This window comes from Harmonia axyridis, chromosome 3 (genome assembly GCF_914767665.1).
Source record: "Harmonia axyridis chromosome 3, icHarAxyr1.1, whole genome shotgun sequence".
Classification (NCBI taxonomy): domain Eukaryota; kingdom Metazoa; phylum Arthropoda; class Insecta; order Coleoptera; family Coccinellidae; genus Harmonia; species Harmonia axyridis.
Genome location: NC_059503.1, coordinates 36,449,102 through 36,467,806, shown reverse-complemented (window position 1 = coordinate 36,467,806; position 18,705 = coordinate 36,449,102). Strand labels below are relative to the sequence as shown.

The window sequence follows — 18,705 nt, the reverse complement described above, 5'->3', positions numbered from 1 at the left end:
TGGAAACTGGATACTGATACTAGAGCTCGAGCTTATTGAGGACCAATAAAAAATGTTCTAAGCTCAGTGGAGATTTATTGATTGATCTATTTTCTGTGTATGACCTTTGTCAATCAATCTGTGACTCACTTCAGATTTTACTGACGGATTTTTATTGATAAATTCGTGGTGTTCCTTTTTCCAATCCAAAGTGTTTTCTAGAGGTATTTTTAAAGCTCTTTTTGATATCGAAGCTTAATACCCTCGGAATTCACCATGGCTTTGAAAGCACAAGTTGGTCAGAAGATAATGAATGAGGTCATTAAACAAAAAGCTCCTAAAAAGGGAAATCAACCACCAGGTCATGGAGTTGAGTGGAGGGTTCTTATCGTAGATCAACTCGCGATGAGAATGGTTTCTGCCTGTTGTAAGATGCATGATTTATCAGCTGAAGGAATAACACTTGTAGAAGATATTAATAAAAAAAGAGAACCGCTGACAACAATGGAAGGTGTTTATCTTATAACTCCTTCTCAAAAGTCTGTCAATGCCCTAATGAGAGATTATGAGGGTCCTAGGCTAATGTACAAAGCTGCTCATGTATATTTCACTGAGGTTTGTCCTGAAGAATTGTTTAATGAGCTATGCAAGTCAGCTGCCGCAAAGAAAATTAAGACCTTGAAAGAAATCAATATTGCATTTTTACCATATGAATCACAAGTATTTTCGTTAGATTCGCCAGACACATTCCAATGCAGGTAAGTTATTTTTTTTATCATCTGAGCTTTGACTTTTAATGTTGGGAAATTTTAGTTATGACCCAACATTTGCTGCTGCTCGCAATGCAAATATGGAGAGAATGGCAGAACAAATTGCAACACTATGTGCCACACTTGGCGAATATCCTTCAGTACGGTATCGTGCAGACTGGGAAAGGAATGTTGAACTAGCTCAGCTGATACAACAAAAGCTTGATGCTTATAAGGCTGATGAGCCAACCATGGGAGAAGGTCCTGAGAAAGCACGATCCCAGTTGTTGATTTTGGACAGGGGATTTGATTGTATATCACCACTATTACATGAGTTAACATTCCAGGTGAGATTTTTACTCATATGAAACTAACAGGCGATCCAAAAAAAATTATATTTTCAAATAGAAATCTTCACATTCATTCTGTTTCATGAATTTAAACAGGTTTTGTAATCTATGTATTAGAACAATTTGAAGATATTGGAAACACAAAATGATACGAAAATGGTATGCATAAAATTATCATATTTGGTCAAATATAAAAGTATACTTTGAAACCAATCTCATTTTCTAATGGCTTCTATCATAGGATATGAATGAATGTGTTTTATACTGGCTTTCTCTTCAAAACTAATTTGGAAATCAAACTTGATTAAAAGAACTTTCCAATATCTAAATACTCACCTCTTTTTCATTTTGAGTTCTGAACACACTATTATTCATCTTGATTCACTGTTTTTTTCAAACAAAACGCCTCAAAATTTTGATAATACTGTCACCCCACTGGTCTTAACTTTTCTAATGAAAATAAGTTCACTCCACAGTGTGTTTTCAGTTACTTCAACAGTTACAAAATGGCCCAAATTGCTAAATAACAAATATTTATTTTATGTTACTGATTTATATTTTGTCCATTTGTTTATGGAGATTTAATGTGAATGAATGATCTAATAAAAATTGGAAGAAGATAAAGCCAAAATGACTAAGAGTTATTCTTCCTAATTACAATCATTAGGGCCATATTTCAGTAAATGTCTTCACATTGTATATTTGGGAAGTATTATTGTTTCCCAAAAATTTAATTGAAAACATTCCTGAGATAGTGCCATAAAATATCAACTGAAATATAAGTAGGAACAAAATATTTTGAATTTAAATTCTTCTATTGAAGTCCACTTATGGAAGTATTATTTATGAAATTTAATTAAAATTTGGTTTGAAACATCCTTAAATTTAAGAAATAATCAAAGAAAAAAAATGCTTCTTACTGTCTCAATGATACCACTACTTCCTTACACCAAAAATAGTCCTGGTAACAATACTCCAAATCTAGCCACTTTTTCTGCTAACATCCATCTGGTAAAAATAAATGACAAATCAAAGTCAACCATAACAAAGAACAAATTGTTATAGTAGTAGTAGGTATTTATCTCAAACTTTTGCCTATGAGCGTAGGAGAGAAAACTCTCCTCGCAGTCGGTTTTCTCACTCCCTGCTGAGGGGAACATTAACTCAATCCCAGATATTTAAAATATCAAAAGGATAGTGCTTGGTAGTATCTGGTCCTTATACTCATGATACTGCTAGCCTTTGGGTCTGTCTGTCCCCACCTAAAAGTTTTCTCACTGTCCTGTCTGTACCTAAAAAAAACAGCTCTTTGCTTTATATTACATATTATATACTCACTGAGTCCTGCTTGATATAGATAGATATTCTTTATTTCAAATTATGAATAATATATGTATATATATATATATTTTTTTTTGAGATTTTTGGGTACTATTCAACTATTATTGTTGGGATGATAATTGGGATAGTTCTTGGTGATATCATTTCCCACTGGCGCTTTATCTGAAATGCGAGGTCCCTATGTTTTGAAACTTTTTCTACCTCGTCTAGGCGATTGTTATTATTTGGGATTGCTACATCTATAAGTATTGCTGTCGAAAACATTTTGTGCAAATGTCCGGGGTTGACTGGTCTAAAAACCACTCATATGGGAAAGTCAGTCATGGATACTCACAAAGTAACATCCAAGGCTCCTAAGGATATCGTTGGTTTCATTAATAGTAACGACGGCCTCCTTGGGTTTGTATGAATAGGTAGAGTTAAGAACAAAAGATCAGTTTGATCGCAGTTTCCGGAAGGCTAAGAGAGCCGCAACAACCCTGATTCAGTGAATAATAATAATAACGGATTATGATTGTCTTTTTATCTTTATCGACTAATAAAATCTCAGGTTGTGAGAAACTGTTTTGTCAGTGAGAACTGTATGATCTTAGTATAGTTTGTAGTATTCATTCTCCAAGATGGTTTCCACTCGCTACTTGTTACTTATGGCATTTTTTTAGAATGTATTAGTCCTAATATGGTTGCCAATTTTTGGTGGAATATCTTCCCTACTACATCGTGTCTCCATTTATATTCATTTCCTGCAAACTTTGGACATCAACCTTTGATATTTTGCATTGTTTTGTTTGTTGGATACCCGTAACGGCATCGATCGTCACTGATAATCGGATCCTTTATGATATTTTTGCAGTAGTTTCTTGTTGATATCACTTGATCTAGGATGGCTAGGAGAAATCCTTCTGTTTCTGGAGACATTCCACCTGATGTGAACCAATAGTTCAACGCTTCAATGTGGACATGATCTTCAACTGGTTAAAATATTTTCAATGCAGAGATTTCTCCCTCATCTTTACAGTTTTTCTTGGATTGCCTGGTGATGGTATGAAATATAATCTTTATGCAGTTGTAAAGGTGTTGATTCGTCTACTTCACACAATTTTTTTTTAGACCTCTGATGAACTTGCTTGGTCTCTGAAGTATGCACATAGGCTTTATATCTGCCCATGAGCAAGTTCCATTATGTCCAGCAGATCCCTGTCTCCTTTATTCCTCAGTAGTGTTGTCCTTAAAATGCTACTTTTTAGATAAGGCTTGTTTGCATTTGTCATCAAGTTCTCATTTTGCGTTGCAAGTTTTTTATGTCTCTACATGGAACATACAAAAATAAGTATGTTAAAATTGATCGTGATATGTATTGAAAGCTCTCTTCATGTTCTTGTTGTTGAGGTTTGTTTTTAATTTTTTTTGGTTCTCCTAATGAAGTCAGTTGTTAAGTCTTCCTTCATTCTTTGATGGTTGATTTGCCAGTTCTGGTTAATTCCAAGGTATTTGTAAAGATAAAACAGCTTCAATGTTTCTATTTCCTGACCATTTGCATGAACAATCAGTTCGTTCTGAATTCTTCATCAGTTCCCTATGACACTTGTCCAAATCTGAATACCATCCTTTGAAAAATTTTCCACTTGTTTGACCATAATTTAAGGTGGTTCTTATTGCGTGTTATCAGTTCTAAATCATCATGTAAAGCAGATGATTGAGGGTGGTAGTATTACTATTGCTTCTGATGTTGAAACTCTTTTCAGTAGCGTTTAGTTCATTAGAGAGGTGGTTCAGCGCCAGTCAGAACCATAAAGGGCTTGACCAAATTACATTTCCAATATAAAATTCAAGGGATGACAGGAACTGACGAAATTGTGCCTTGTAAATAATTTAAATGGCAGATGATGCTCAAATTTTTTACCTCAAATTGAAATCAATTTTTTGTCTATATGGAAGGGATCTATACTCTCCATCAAAATTAAAGTAAAGGACCATTGTACAAAATAATGCAAAAACCTATTTGGACATATTGCCTGAAACTTGAAAGATGTGCAAAATTATTTGTTTGGCATGGGGGTATACTGAAATGGATCTCATCTAATTCTATTTAATTCTCAAAGGAAATAGGTTCTAAAATAGCGATAACATTAATTAGAAAAAATATGGTTTCTATAGGAAATATTTCACTGTTCATATTTACATGTTCGATATAATTTCAGGCGATGGCTTACGATTTACTGCCAATCGAAAACGATGTGTACAAGTACGAGGCTTCTGCTGGGGTCCAGAAAGATGTTCTTCTGGACGAAAACGATGAACTTTGGGTAGATCTACGCCACCAACATATCGCCGTAGTCTCTCAGAACGTTACCAAGAATTTGAAGAAATTCACTGACTCTAAAAGGATGACCGCCAGTGATAAGCAATCAATGAAAGATCTTTCACAGATGATCAAGAAAATGCCTCAGTACCAGAAGGAATTGTCCAAGTATGCCACGCATCTACATCTTGCTGAGGATTGCATGAAGGCTTATCAGACATATGTTGATAAACTGTGTAAAGTAGAACAGGACCTGGCCATGGGAACTGATGCTGAAGGTGAGAAAAAGGCTGCAATGCTGTGAAACTATTCTGTTCTCTCCTTTAATAGCAACTTTGTATTATATTTAATTTGAAAGCACCTTTGTATCATATGGTGCTGGTAATACTTTAATAATTAAACTAGAATTAGATGGAAATAAGACTAGGGTTGATTTCACATCATGTTTATTTTCATCAAGATACATAATATTTGAAATCACGATAATTAAAATTTAAGGTGGGAATTCTATTTTTGTTTGTCGTTTATCTATTGTGTATTTCAAATGGAAATGGTGAATAAATAAATACCAATACAATATGCCATATAAAAGTTACTCGAAACTATTGGAGTGGCTCATTTGAGTACTAAAATACAATAGAAAACACTAAAATCTATGATAGCCACTAAAAATCTTTGATAAGGAAATACCAACTTCAAGAATTTCTAGACAAAAACCAAACCACTAATGGATGTAATAAGGACCTCTCAGAAAAATTGTAGCTGTTAACACATTGAAATACCTTTTTTGTGTGAACACATACATTCCTTCTTTTTTTTTTTTGTCAAACAGAATATCTTAGTTATTTTACCAACCGTTATATTGTACAAAATGTAATTCACACGGGCAGAAAGACGCAAGTCGTTAGCCATTTGCTAAGCAATAAATATACTTTCTCTCTCTCTCTCTAGACAAAAGCAACTACATAATGAACAGTTTGTTTCTTGAAAACATAAATCAAGTATTGATTTATAATATACTTAATATTATCATTATCATAAAATATTATCCATCTTTGTGTACATTCCTTTACTCCTTCTCACTTTTTCTAGGAGAAAAAATCAAAGACCACATGCGCAACATCGTTCCCATCCTTTTGGATCCTAAGATTGATAATGAATACGACAAGATGCGTATCATAGCCCTTTACGCCATGACCAAGAACGGCATAACTGATGAAAACCTGTCAAAACTGGCTACTCACGCGCAGATCAAAGATAAACAGACCATAGCGAACCTCCAGCTGCTGGGCGTGAACGTGCTGAGCGACGTAGGTGTCAGAAAACCGAAGCAATACACTGTACCCCGTAAGGAAAGGATCACTGAACAGACCTACCAGATGTCTAGGTGGACCCCAGTCATTAAGGACATCATGGAGGACTGCATTGAGGACAAGTTGGATCACAAGCATTTCCCTTTCTTGGCAGGTAGAGCTCAGACCTCCGGATACCATGCGCCAAGCAGCGCTAGGTATGGACAGTGGCACAAGGATAGAGGTGAGTTCAGCTAATGCCTACTCTGTAGGGATGTGTCGTTCACGAACGAACGAATCAAAAGACCCGGGTCTTCAGAACGAATGGTTCGATCGGGTCGTCTCTCTGAAAATGATTCGTTCGTTCGAACCGATCCGAATGAGCCAAACTTTCACATTCAGTTCATTCAATCTGAGGATCTTTTAGGACCCAAAGATCCATGAATGGTTCGTTATCCGAGCCTAGGAAGATGGGTTTCGGTTTGGACTGACCTTAAAGGAACATAATTATGGTAGTAATAAATTACATACATTCCGCAAATGAATCATCGGCTCGGCACTTGGCACCCGGTTTTGAAGAAAGATGATAGATAATAAAAGAAACTGGGCTCTGTAATTGCACTCTCTTAGATGCACCAATTATTATTTCTTGAAAATGTTATGGTTTTAAATATTGTTCATTATTTTTTGGGAATTTTTTTAACTATATATTCAAACCTAACTTTGTAAAGTTGATCAAAATGAATATTTTTCGGGAACAAGATATATTAATTAGGGTTAATATCAGTTTGAGGGATTTCAGATCTTCTGTATTTATTTGGTTGGAATAACTTTTTTTTTTATAGATACAGGTAATGATCATTAGGTAGTTTTCGTTAAAATTAATAATTCAAGACCTCGTGAATTTAGTGTTCTGTACAAAGTACATTCGTGATTTACTTCTACTTCTTCATTAGTCATTTAAATATTCCAAAATCATCAATTTGAACGAGGAATATATATCAGATTTTGAAATTTTTTCGAAAGGTCCATAATCATCTCATGAACCAGATATCAATTTAATATATTCTGCCATCTCAGTAACTTATAACTGTATGATAATGGATAATCTCCTTTATGTTTATGGTTATGTCTCAAAAAAATCATTATCACAAATTCACGATCCGATTAAAAACATACCGACTAACAAATACAAAGCTGATATTAACTTAACATTCTTTACCAAGAAAAAAAAAACAAAGAACGAAAGAACCAGATCTACGGATCTTTGAATCATGCGCAAATCGTACATGATTCGATCTGAGCTAGTGAGCTGAAAAGAACCATTGGGTCAATTGAACGGGTCTTTTGAACCGGGTCGTCTCAGCCATAGATCTGGTTCGACCCGGTTCGTCGAAATTGAACGAACCACACATCCCTACTACTCTGCTTACTTGCTCTTGCTGACATTACTCAAGATAATGAGCAGTATGTTGCACATTGCACAAGATGCGTAACATTTCCAGAATATAGATAGGGAAAAATAAATGTGGTTTGTTTTATGATTATATTATTTCTGAATAGTTTTGAAAATATAATATTAATATAATATTTAGTTATCAATGAAGTGGATGAAATTTAAATACAGGGTGTTCCATCTCAGGCGAGCCAACCCATATATTACTTATACCATAGTGATTGGAAAAATTTCCCGAAAAACGTCGGATGATTTTGTTTGGGGGACATCTTTTAACGTATATTTGAGACTTGAAAGAGCAACCCATTAAGAGCTTCAACCCCTCAAAATTAAATAGAGGAGAGGGGTTGAGTTATACTTCATTTGAAAGGTCTTGGAAGCCTCTTTACAACGGTGTATGAAAAACGTAATTTTGATGAACCTTTTTCGCCTTGAGTTGTTTTATCTTTTTTAAATCAAATGTTCAAATTGGTCTCCATTAACTTCCATACAATAATACAATCCTGACCGAAAACCGTCAGACTGAGTCACAAAAATCTTGGACTTAAGATGTCCCCACAAGAAGAAGTCTAGAGGGTTCAGGTCAGGAGATGGGATAGGCCACTTCATAGGACTTCTTCCAATCCAACGACCATAAGGGTAATGCAAATTGAGGTATTGCTGAACTGGTGCAGCATAGTGGCAGAGTGAGGAGGAATTGCAATTGTAGTTCAAGTAGTATAGAGGATCGTTTTCTAATTTTCAATTATTAACGGATCAATCGCATCTTCCAGCATTTCAAGATAAATGTCGCCATTTAAATTACCAGGAATAAACAGAGGTGCAATTAGGTGGTCTCACAAAATTCCTACTCAAACTTTAGCTTTTCCGGATGTTGAGTGTGAGCTTCTCGAAATAGATGAGGATTTGTATGGCTCCAAAATCCACAGTTATGTCGGTTAACCTCTCCATTAAGTGAAAAAGTGCATTCGTCAGAGAAACAAACGTTCTACAAGAAATTTCGGTTATTGTTGATTCGCTTGGCCATAATTTCGCAAAACTCTTGGCTTCAGTCCAAATAGAATAGAATAGAATAGAGTTTATTTAGTACAAATACAAAATAAACTACAGAAAAATAAAGCTGCGAGTTATTCACCCTGAGGTTACAACTGTGTACAGCATTCAAATTATTATTTATTCCCTATTTTACGGTAACAAAAAAAAAACTGAAAAACCAGCAACTATACATAATAAATGATAAATAAGTTTCAACTCTAAGTGATCCCTGTCTCAGCCGGTATAGGTACGTCTCTTCATCAGTTTTATCTTGTCTTCATCGGTGACTCTTTCTTCTCGGTTTTTTTTCCCCTGTCGTCTTTAGCGTGTATTTTTTCTCTTCATCTTTTCTCCCTCATTTTTTTTCTCCTTCTTTAAGTGGAATTTATAATCCTATGTATCTCAGTTCGGTCTTGTACAATCAGCCATCTCTTTAGTTCTTTGTTGAATTTATTTTTATTATTAATTTCTTTTGGTACGATCGGGTATAATCTTGCAGCTATATATTCACTACATCTCTGTCCTATCCTTTTTTCTGCTCTGGGTCTCTCATAATTTTCGTTATCGTCTCCAGCTCTCGTAGGGTATTTGTGTTCTTTTTGTATGATGGAAATTTTATTTTGTTTGATATGCGAGATAATCCTTTGAGCAAAAATTTGCTTTATATCTAATACTTTTGCTAAAGTGTATATACTGTCACTAGAGAATGTTATTTTTTTTTTTGTACATTACTTTGAGGATATTTTTTTGGAGAACATCAATGATTCTCTTGTGTGTGTCAAAAACACCTCCCCATCCTATTATACCATACGAAAGCTGTGGCAGGACCAGCGACTCATAGAGCATCTGTAGATGTTTTGGAGAATTAACATAATTTATTATATACTTAAATCTATATAGGATACCTCTAAGTTTTCTCGAAACATACGTTATGTGTTCATCCCATTTCAAATGTTCATCGATGACTACGCCAAGATACCTTGTTGAATGTGTTTTTGCTATATATAACTGGTCATCGAAATTCAAGTCTCCTAAATCTGGAATTCCCTTTTTATTTGAGGCGAAGGTTATATATTTGGTCTTACTGATATTTATCGTCAGTTTATTCAATCTAAACCATTTTGTCAGAGTCTCAAATTCTTGGCATACTTGTTTTTTCAGATTCTTCCATGTAACATCATGAAAAAGTATCATGGTATCGTCCGCGAAACCGATAATTTCACCTTTGTTTTTAACCCTGAAGAGACTGTTTATATACAATATGAACAGGAGAGGCCCAAGAACTGTACCCTGTGGTACTCCGAAATTTATTTGATTACTTTCACTATATTTTCCATTGAGGTGTACAATTTGTATTCTATCTGATAGATAGCTTCGTAGCAGATTTAATACTTTGCCGCGGAAACCATAATTTTCGAGCTTTTCTAGTAGACGATCATGACAGACAGTATCAAAAGCTTTTGCAAGATCGACAACTACCGCCAAAGTTGGAATTTTACTGTCAATATTTTTATATATGATGTCTGTGACTTTTTTATGGCATTTTCCGTCGACATGCCTCTCCGAAAACCAAACTGATTATCTGATATAGTTTTATGTTTATTTATAAATGTCTCCATACGAACTTTAATCAACTTTTCGAGGATCTTTCCCAGATTTGAAACTAAAGTTATCGGTCTATAGTTCTGCATGCGACTCCTGTCTCCTCCTTTATAGAGTGGTTTCACTATTCCTACTTTTAATATTTCTGGAAAACAGGCTTTTTCGAAGCAGTTATTCATAATATAAGTGAGAGGATTAGATATCTCCTGCCGTATTTCTTTCAAATGTTCTGCGCGTATTCCATCATATCCAGCTGATTTTTTCGATTTCAAACTACTTATAATTTTTTTTATTTCTTCAGAATCAGTTGGAAAAAGAAAAAAAGACTTATCAAAATGTTCACTCTGCTCTGTGAAGTCAGTAGGAGCAATTATTTCATTTGCATACCTTTCCCCTAGTCGACTATAATAGTCATTGAAAAGATCGCACATTTCTTGTCCGTTCTCAATGATTTCTTCATCGTCATTTCTTATGTGTTTTATATTTGTATCCGGTTTTTCGTAATTGGTAATCCTTTTCACACAGTCCCATAAAGCCTTGGAGTCTTTTTCATTATTTTTTATGCTCTTTTCGAAAAAATGTGTTTTGGCTTCTTTTATGAGCCTGTGTAATTTATTTTTTAATTTAGAATACTCGCTCTTCAGTTGTGAATTATTTGGCTCTCTTTTAACCCTATTAAACAATTTTTGTTTTTCATCTATCACTTTCATGATACTTGGAGTAACATAATCTTTTCTGATCTGATTTTTCTTTTTCGCGGAGATCACGCTTGTGCATTTATCTATATATTTTTTCAAGATATTGATAAAGTTTTCCATTATTTTATTGACATCATCACAACCGTAAACCGTATTCCATCCCTCATTAATCAAAAAATTTTTTAGTTTGTCGTAATTAATATATTTTTTAATACGTTCTTTTCCAATGTGATGTTCTTTTAGTTTTCTATTTGCATATAATAATACAGGATAATGGTCGGTAATAAGATTGCGAAATATGATGCCACTAACATATAAATTTTCTGGATGCATAATACCTTTCACAAAATAATGATCTAAGCAGGATCGGCTGTCTGGCCGTGTGACATCGTTAATGAGTGATATGAATCCATATCTACTCAATATATTTTTATATTCTTCCACAAGAAATTCATGAGATAATAAATTTATATTTATATCACCACTAATAATATGATCGGAGCAATGTTTCTGTTTTTCTAGATAAACTGTTAATTCCTTATTAAATTCCATGATAGGATAATGTGGCGACTTATATATCGCAGTGAGTTTTAAGCTTTTCGCTTGACTCTGAATATTCAATTCCAATGCTGTTATCTTTCCCAGTGTGATATTTTTGTGATCAAAAACAAAACCTTCTTTGACGTATACAATTATCCCATCGTTCTTGTTATATTTACCCTCACTGTAAACATGGGCGTACCCCCTCATCTTAAATAGTTTCGGATCCTCTACTTTGTATGTCTCAGTTAGTATAACAATGTCAGAATCTGTAGGAAACATTTCAAGTAACAATCTGAATTCATCGAAATTTTTTTGTATGCTCCGTATGTTCATCGTTATAATCTTCAATTCACCAATTAAATTCATCTTATCTAGTTCCCTCATACCATCAATGTTGATAGTTTGATAGTCTTCATTTTGATAGGTTCTGATGAAATCATCCATAATTTAATACTTTAATTTTGACTTATTTTAAACTTTGACGAATTGGATATACCCACAAAAAAAGGAAAGAAAAACTTCTATGTGAACCCCAAATACAACTAATTTAGATTATATAATTTAATACACATATATTGTTTATTATTTGTATTAATAATTTATTTTTTTTTACATAATGAAATTTCACTTATCTAATGCTGATTTCTGCCGAAGTTTCATCCCACTCGCACCTTCCTTTGAAGGTGGTTTCTTCCTATGTAAAAATCTTTTCTTATGCGTTGCCAATTGTGGTGTCATCAACTTAGCCAAACGTTCTTTCACACTACTTGTAGCTACCCCAGAAGCTGAATCTATCAATCCAAAATCTGTTCTCTCTTCTAGAGGCTTAGTTTGCTCCTCAGCGGCAGGAGTACTTGGTGCGCTATTTGGTCTATTTTCCTCTTCAGAACTATCCAGCTCCTTCAAATCGTAAATCCTCTGTCCAACCACCAACCTATTCCCCTTTATATAGGATTTTTCGGATGAATTTGCCCTAGCTTTCAGCAAGAACGACCTGAGCCTATTATTTTCCTGTCGCTGCTGAACAGTCAGATCATTTGCAACGGATACTGCAGTGCCTTTCAAGTTCTTCACGTGTTCGAAAATAATTTTTTTTGTTCGATATGAAACAAATTCAATTTTAACAGGACAATTTTTTTCCCTTCCCAGCGCGTAGCAATCACTAATTTCTGAGGTTTCAATGTTAGTCTTCAACAATTTATTAAGTTCACAGCAGAGAAACTCCGATGTCAATTTTGTATCCCTCTTCAAACCAAAAACTAAAACATTATTCTTATTCAATATGCGCTCAGTTTTTTCGAGTCTTTCCTTTAGGTCTGCGCTCTCTCTCTCCAAATATTCGTTTCTACTTTTCAATGCTTGAATCTCCAACAACAACCTAGATTCTGATGCAGATATGCAATTTTTAACCTCTTTTTTGGAATTTTTAATTTCCTCCAAGAGTTGTTTCAGTGTTATTTCTTCCACTTCTCGATCTGGCATCTCCGTTCCAACGAAAAAAAAGAACAAGAAAAAAACAGAGGTCACACGCTTCACTCCACTGAGACCGACCAGGGAGACTTAACTTTTAAACGTGCACAGGAAGGTCTAGGTTAAGAAAGGTGACAAACGAAGGGACAGAACTTAGGAAATTCAGAATAATCTACAATTTCTGCAGTGTGTGTAACACCTTATTTTAAACGATATCGGATATCAGCATGTGAGCGCACGCAGATGTCGCAAGAGAAGTCGAAATCCAAAATTCATAACAAACAATCAATTTCAAATTCTCAAACACCTCATTAATGACGTGTTATTTCTAATAATTAAAACGATAGGTACCTACTCAGGGTTCGTCTTGACTTTGAACAAACCAAAACCAGCAAATATCACAGCAGATATCACCCAAAAACAACAACTGGAACAGCGATCGACCGAACATTCGAAATCATCATCATCATTTAATAAATGAATTAATTTAATTTTGTACGGATGGAACTTGTGTTTATGTAAAATTCGTAAAATGTTAGATTGGCTAGTACCGGAAGCTGCAGAAAGTGGTCGTAGAGATTGCGTGTTTGGCATAAGTTGGACATGTCCCAATACCGCCACAGCTGCTCCTTCATCATTCACATTTCAATGGGAACCCGTCTCAACAAATTTTGATATCAATTCCATCAAGTACTTATGGAGAATGCTACGTTCAGGATGGTTTTGGTTAAATATCCTAAATTATTTTTAAAATTTTGAATAAATCAGCAAAGTAGTTAATCAACAGATTGATTTAACATCAAATGATCGAAAAAACATATTATAACCAGATAAACACCTTCTAAGAACAAATAATGAAGGGAAAATGAGGAAATATTTTGATTTTTTTTTCATTTATAGTTTGAGAGAATTTTTCTTATTATGTACTTGAAAAAAATTGCGATTCAAGTTTTGTTAAATTTGTAAAAATTACATTACATTGTAAAAATAACCAAAATATTGAAATCGGCCCATTTGTGGTAAAACATTGATTTTTGGCGAAAACGGTTCATCAAAATTACATTTTTCATGCACCGTTTGAAGAGGCTTCCAACACCTTTCAAATGAAGTATCACTCAACCCCTGTCCTCAATTTAATTTTGAGGAGTTGACGCGCTCCCTCTTAGGGGGTTGCTCGTTCCAATATACGTCAAAAGATGTCCCCCGGACAAAATCAATCGACGTCTTTCGGGAATTTTTTCCAATCATTATGGTATAAGAAATCTACGGGATGACTCGTCTGAGATGGAACACCTGTATATCGCTTCATTATTATTTTTCAGCCTCACTTCTCATGAATTGAAAAATTCTAATGAATTAATAATTTTCCTTCGAAAAAACTCTGGTTTTGTGTCAAATAGACCATTCCAGAACAGCTGATTTTGACAGGTCGGCCATGTTTTACTGAGGGGCAACAGATTACCAGAAGGTAAAACACAAACCCTCAGAGGAAAGAAAAGATAGAGGTGCCTTATAGCATTTGTTGACATCGCTATAACATTTTTGTTTACAAACACTTATAATGTACTGCGTTGCCATTCTGAGGAGGAAGTTATCTTTTCTCCGTTCTGTGGCATAGATGTTTTGCGAATATTCTGAGGATTTGGCAACACGGTTCTGTTGTTGTTATTGCACGTGTCAACTAGAGGTGCGTTAAGGGTTAACTGTTCATTTTAATTTCACGTTTGTAATCGGCGTTATTTCATACAAGTTTGTGAATGTTAAGTTACATATTGTTAATTTTAATCATTGTAAATACTCGAAAAACATGTATAGTGTGTAAAACATCGGAAATGAAAACCTAACCTATCATAGGTTAGTTCATGTATTGAGTCCATAGGCGTAGAATATATCTCGTCTATGGCATAGTATTTGTGAGATATCGAAAACTTAATTCAATGCTAACATTTGTAGGTTTCCTTCAAATAGAGAATTTAGCAAAATATTGTGCCACGGATTAATATTGCAAATGAACAATTTGCCGAAATATGCATATGTTTGTTCCAAACATTTCAGCACCGAAAACTTAATAAGAGGCAGTAAGAGAACCATTGACTACGCCACTGAAATGTTTACCGCCCCTCTAGTTGTCAATTTTGCAGGTTTGTTGTTGTCCTATCTCACTTTATCATCATGCTGTTGCAATTGATTACAATACAACGCTATTAACTTCTGAAGGCACCTCTATCTTTTCTTTCCTCTGAGCACAAACCTCTCTTTCATCATCATCATATCGAGCCCTCTTGATAGTTTTCTCATATCTTGTTAGATCTGATATAGATTTTGGAGCCCCAGATAAAGAACCCATATTATGAGTTGGTATCCAATCAGGATTATTTTTCTCCGTCAATGAAGCAGGTTTTCCTGAAATATTAATTATTTACAACTACGGTACTAGAAATATAGTAATTCTTACCACTAATGAAATGTCTGGAGCATATACTACCATTTCTGATTTGTGTTTCTGTTGAAGGACCTCGTTTTAAATTCTCTATCCATGCACTAGGACTTTCACTAGATAACTCCTTCAAATAATCTTCGCGTCAATGAAGCAGGTTTATAGGTTATAGATAGATAAATAAACTTTTGTTTGCCCCACAGCCAACTGTCAATGACGTCATACTGGAATAGTCTATTTCATGAACATAACCTATTATGTTTATGAAAGTCGCGCCATGGTGGTTTTGATGTTATGGATCTCCAAATTTCCACAATAGTCCATATTCATGTAACGTTTTATAACTTACCAATTATCTTTGAATCTGCTCGATGTTTCTTTTCAGAATTATATAATATTTGATTGAAACGCAATGTGATTTGAGGGCAACCTATGAACCTCAAAATATGCAGAACCTATAAGCGAATAACCTGGTTTTTCTTCAGCCCTCTTTCATCCAGTGTCGGACATAGGCCTCTTCCAGTTTTTTCCATGCTTCTCTATCTTTTGCTATTCTCCTCATCCATTGCTTGCCGGCAAAATCGACTATGTCGTCTATTCGTCTTTTTCTCGGTCTTCCTCTGCTTCTTTTCGCCTCTCGAGGTCTCCAAAACGTCACTTTGTGTGACCACTCCACACTCTGCCTTGTAACATGTGCCACCCACTGCCACTTAAGTTTCGCTATTCTACTCATGATGTCAGTTACTCTGGTCTTTTTTCGTATTTCGGTGTTCGGAATTCTGTCCCTCAAGCTTATACCCAGCATAATAATTTCCATGGCCTTTTTTGAGTTACTCTCAGTTGTTCTGCCACTTTTTTCGTTATTTCCATAGTTTCTAGACCATATGTTGCCACTGGTAATATACAGCTGTTGTAGGTTTTGCGTTTTAAGTGTAGAGTAATATTTTTGTCCCGTTCCTTTCCAATATTCCTAAAAAACGACTCGCCAACCCGCTCGGTAAGCGTGGCGTTTAAATTACCACTTTCCTTTAGTAAAACCATGCACATGTAGAGAATCCAAAACCTGGTTATCAATAACCAAATGCATTCGAGCGTTTTTGGTCATTATTGGTTATATATAATATATTCTCCTTTCGAGAAAGATCAGTACAAAAAATTACTCCTTTATTGGTTTTTCGCTTTATATAACTTTTAAGCGCTCTATAATTTCGCCACAATGTCTGTTATTTTCCGGAAATGATCTCAAACGATAAGGCTCAACTCAATGATGATTGATCAGTCCTCAAAAGCGATTCTGTTTAGTTTGCATATGTAAAAAAATCGATTGAATGATTGTGCCAACATCCAAGAAGTACGTAATTAAGGACTCAGCAATATCATGAATGAAGAAACACCCAAAAACATCCCACTCCAATTCTCTGCTTCTTTTCATTTTTTTATAAGCTTTCTCGTTTCTTTAATAAAATTGTTCCAAAAAGTATCCAATTAATGTGTTGCAAGTATCTCGTCATTATTATTCTGTTTTCATGGCATGTAAATCAGAAAGCTTTGTTTTAGAAAACTGAATATAAAATCTGCAAAAATCTACATGCGATCTACAAGGTTCAAGAACACTTTTAAAAAATATATTTGTGATAATTGGCTGTTTTTATAGTAGAAAAAGTGACATGAGTATGGAACTATGATTTCCTAAAACTTCCTGCATTTCTATACAGACCGCTTTTTTTCGAATTCTTATTCAGCAGACCAAACCAAACCAGAATAGATGATGTAACAAAAATGAAATTACTCATAATGGAAATAATTAGTCACGTAGAATAAAGCAAATAATTAGTGATATAGAATCGAAATGAGTTCATCTCTTGTCTTTCAGGCCAACAGACTGTTAAGAATGTTCCACGCCTTCTAGTGTTCATTGTAGGAGGGATGAGTTTCTCCGAAGTACGATGTGCTTACGAAGTGACAGCGGCTGTCAAAAATTGGGAGGTTATTATTGGATCTTCTCACATTTTAACACCAGAAGGCTTCCTAAGTGACCTAGCTACTTTAACTGGGTAGAAATCGAGTAAGAAAAATGTTACATTTACCCTTGATACAGATTAATCAAATGTGTTGTTGTCTTTGAATATATTCCAGGCATATAAAGACCAAAGAGGAGTTACCATTTCTGTTTGTGCATTGTGAATGCTCAGATGAAACTCAAGGTAGTTTCTTATTGTTGAATATTGAATTGACTTATAGCAAATAATTAAATAACTCTTACAATTATTATTTCTTCCTCTTTATGATATACCTGCTATATATTCCATTGTTAATTATTTGTTTAGATTAGTCATTTAACTTTTCAAAGTATGTACCTATGTATTATTTTGCAGTGCAATTATTTACGAAAATTTGGATTTTATACTTCCAAACTTTGTTCTATCTAATTATAAAGAATGGGATAAACATAATTTTTACTGTCTAGTCATGTTTTCGATACATTGTAAATGGAGTAAACTTTGCCGTATTTCAATCAGAAGGACAGTGTTTTCTGGATCCTCGCTTATCCCAAAGACTTAAATGGCCTAAGTATTTTATTTTGAATAGAATTGAACATTTTAATTGAGGATTCAGTAAAGGTAAATTTTTAGAGGAATCTAATACCGCCTTAAAACTCTTTTTGACATCACTGTGATTTTTCTTGTATAGTTCCAGTTATTTACTTAATTCCACCACTAGGAAGTTGACAGTTTGAAGACTTTAATGCACATGGTTCATCGACATTCCAGTATTGTAATTTATTATTGTACATAGCTATTATTTAATTTGGATTTCTTGAATAGTTTAACATTCTAAGAGGTTTCTTAGCAGAAACCTTGATAGCCTCGAAAGCATTCCAACTCAAAATTTTATAATGTAGTGAAGTTTAGCAATTCTCTTGGTGTAACTGTCAATTAAGATGAATATTGAAAGAAAATAACTTGTATGTAACACTTGTATTGTTAAAAACTTTGAATATATATCTAAGAACTCGCTGCCAGGCAATGAATTTTTTCTTGAGTAATTTGAATTTCATACACAGTATATCTTCATTAGATTTTTCAAAATTGACATAAGAGTTGGAAGAAAAAGTTGAAAAATCATATCAAACTTCAATTGGAAATTATTATATTTGTGATTATAATTGCTGCTTTAGACCAGTTGTTACAGAGACTTTTGAGTAGATTTACTCTATTTATGTGTGTTCATAATTATTCAATGCTTTCTACTATTATTTAATTATTTAGAGCTTTTAATAATGTTGCTGAATATATATTATAATATGAAACTCATTGTAGAATAAAGTGTAGTGATTATTTGAATTTGGTAATTTTTCTATTGTTCCTTCCGTATTTTGCAATGCTTTGAAATCACTTTTAATGGGTATACCGTTTGTGTGGTAGATAGTCCCATACAAATTTCAGATTTT

At 34.2% G+C, this 18,705-nt stretch overlaps 1 protein-coding gene across 3 annotated transcripts; it reads left to right on the top strand.

Annotated features, from left to right (window-relative positions):
* The first annotated feature begins 105 nt into the window (after positions 1–105).
* LOC123676745 (protein ROP) lies at positions 106–18,598 on the top strand. Of its 3 annotated transcripts, none has more exons than XM_045612916.1 (6): positions 106–737; positions 793–1,075; positions 4,621–4,999; positions 5,814–6,257; positions 17,128–17,319; positions 17,946–18,598. In XM_045612916.1, the coding sequence occupies exons 1-5, from the start codon at positions 256–258 to the stop codon at positions 17,310–17,312; spliced, it is 1,773 nt and encodes a 590-aa protein (XP_045468872.1). In that variant the 5' UTR covers positions 106–255; the 3' UTR covers positions 17,313–17,319; positions 17,946–18,598. The 3 variants fall into 3 exon arrangements, with proteins under 3 accessions (XP_045468872.1, XP_045468870.1, XP_045468869.1); XM_045612914.1 differs by having other exon boundaries at positions 17,630–18,598; XM_045612913.1 differs by having other exon boundaries at positions 17,128–18,598.
* Positions 18,599–18,705: the final 107 nt, after the last annotated feature.

Bases quoted from the DNA above. Each gene is read 5' to 3' on its own strand.
- LOC123676745 (XM_045612916.1), top strand. From the start codon at position 256: ATGGCTTTGAAAGCACAAGTTGGTCAGAAGATAATGAATGAGGTCATT. The intron at 1,076-4,620 runs GTGAGATTTTTA...ATATAATTTCAG, and splicing joins TACATGAGTTAACATTCCAG to GCGATGGCTTACGATTTACT. The intron at 6,258-17,127 runs GTGAGTTCAGCT...CTTGTCTTTCAG, and splicing joins ACAGTGGCACAAGGATAGAG to GCCAACAGACTGTTAAGAAT.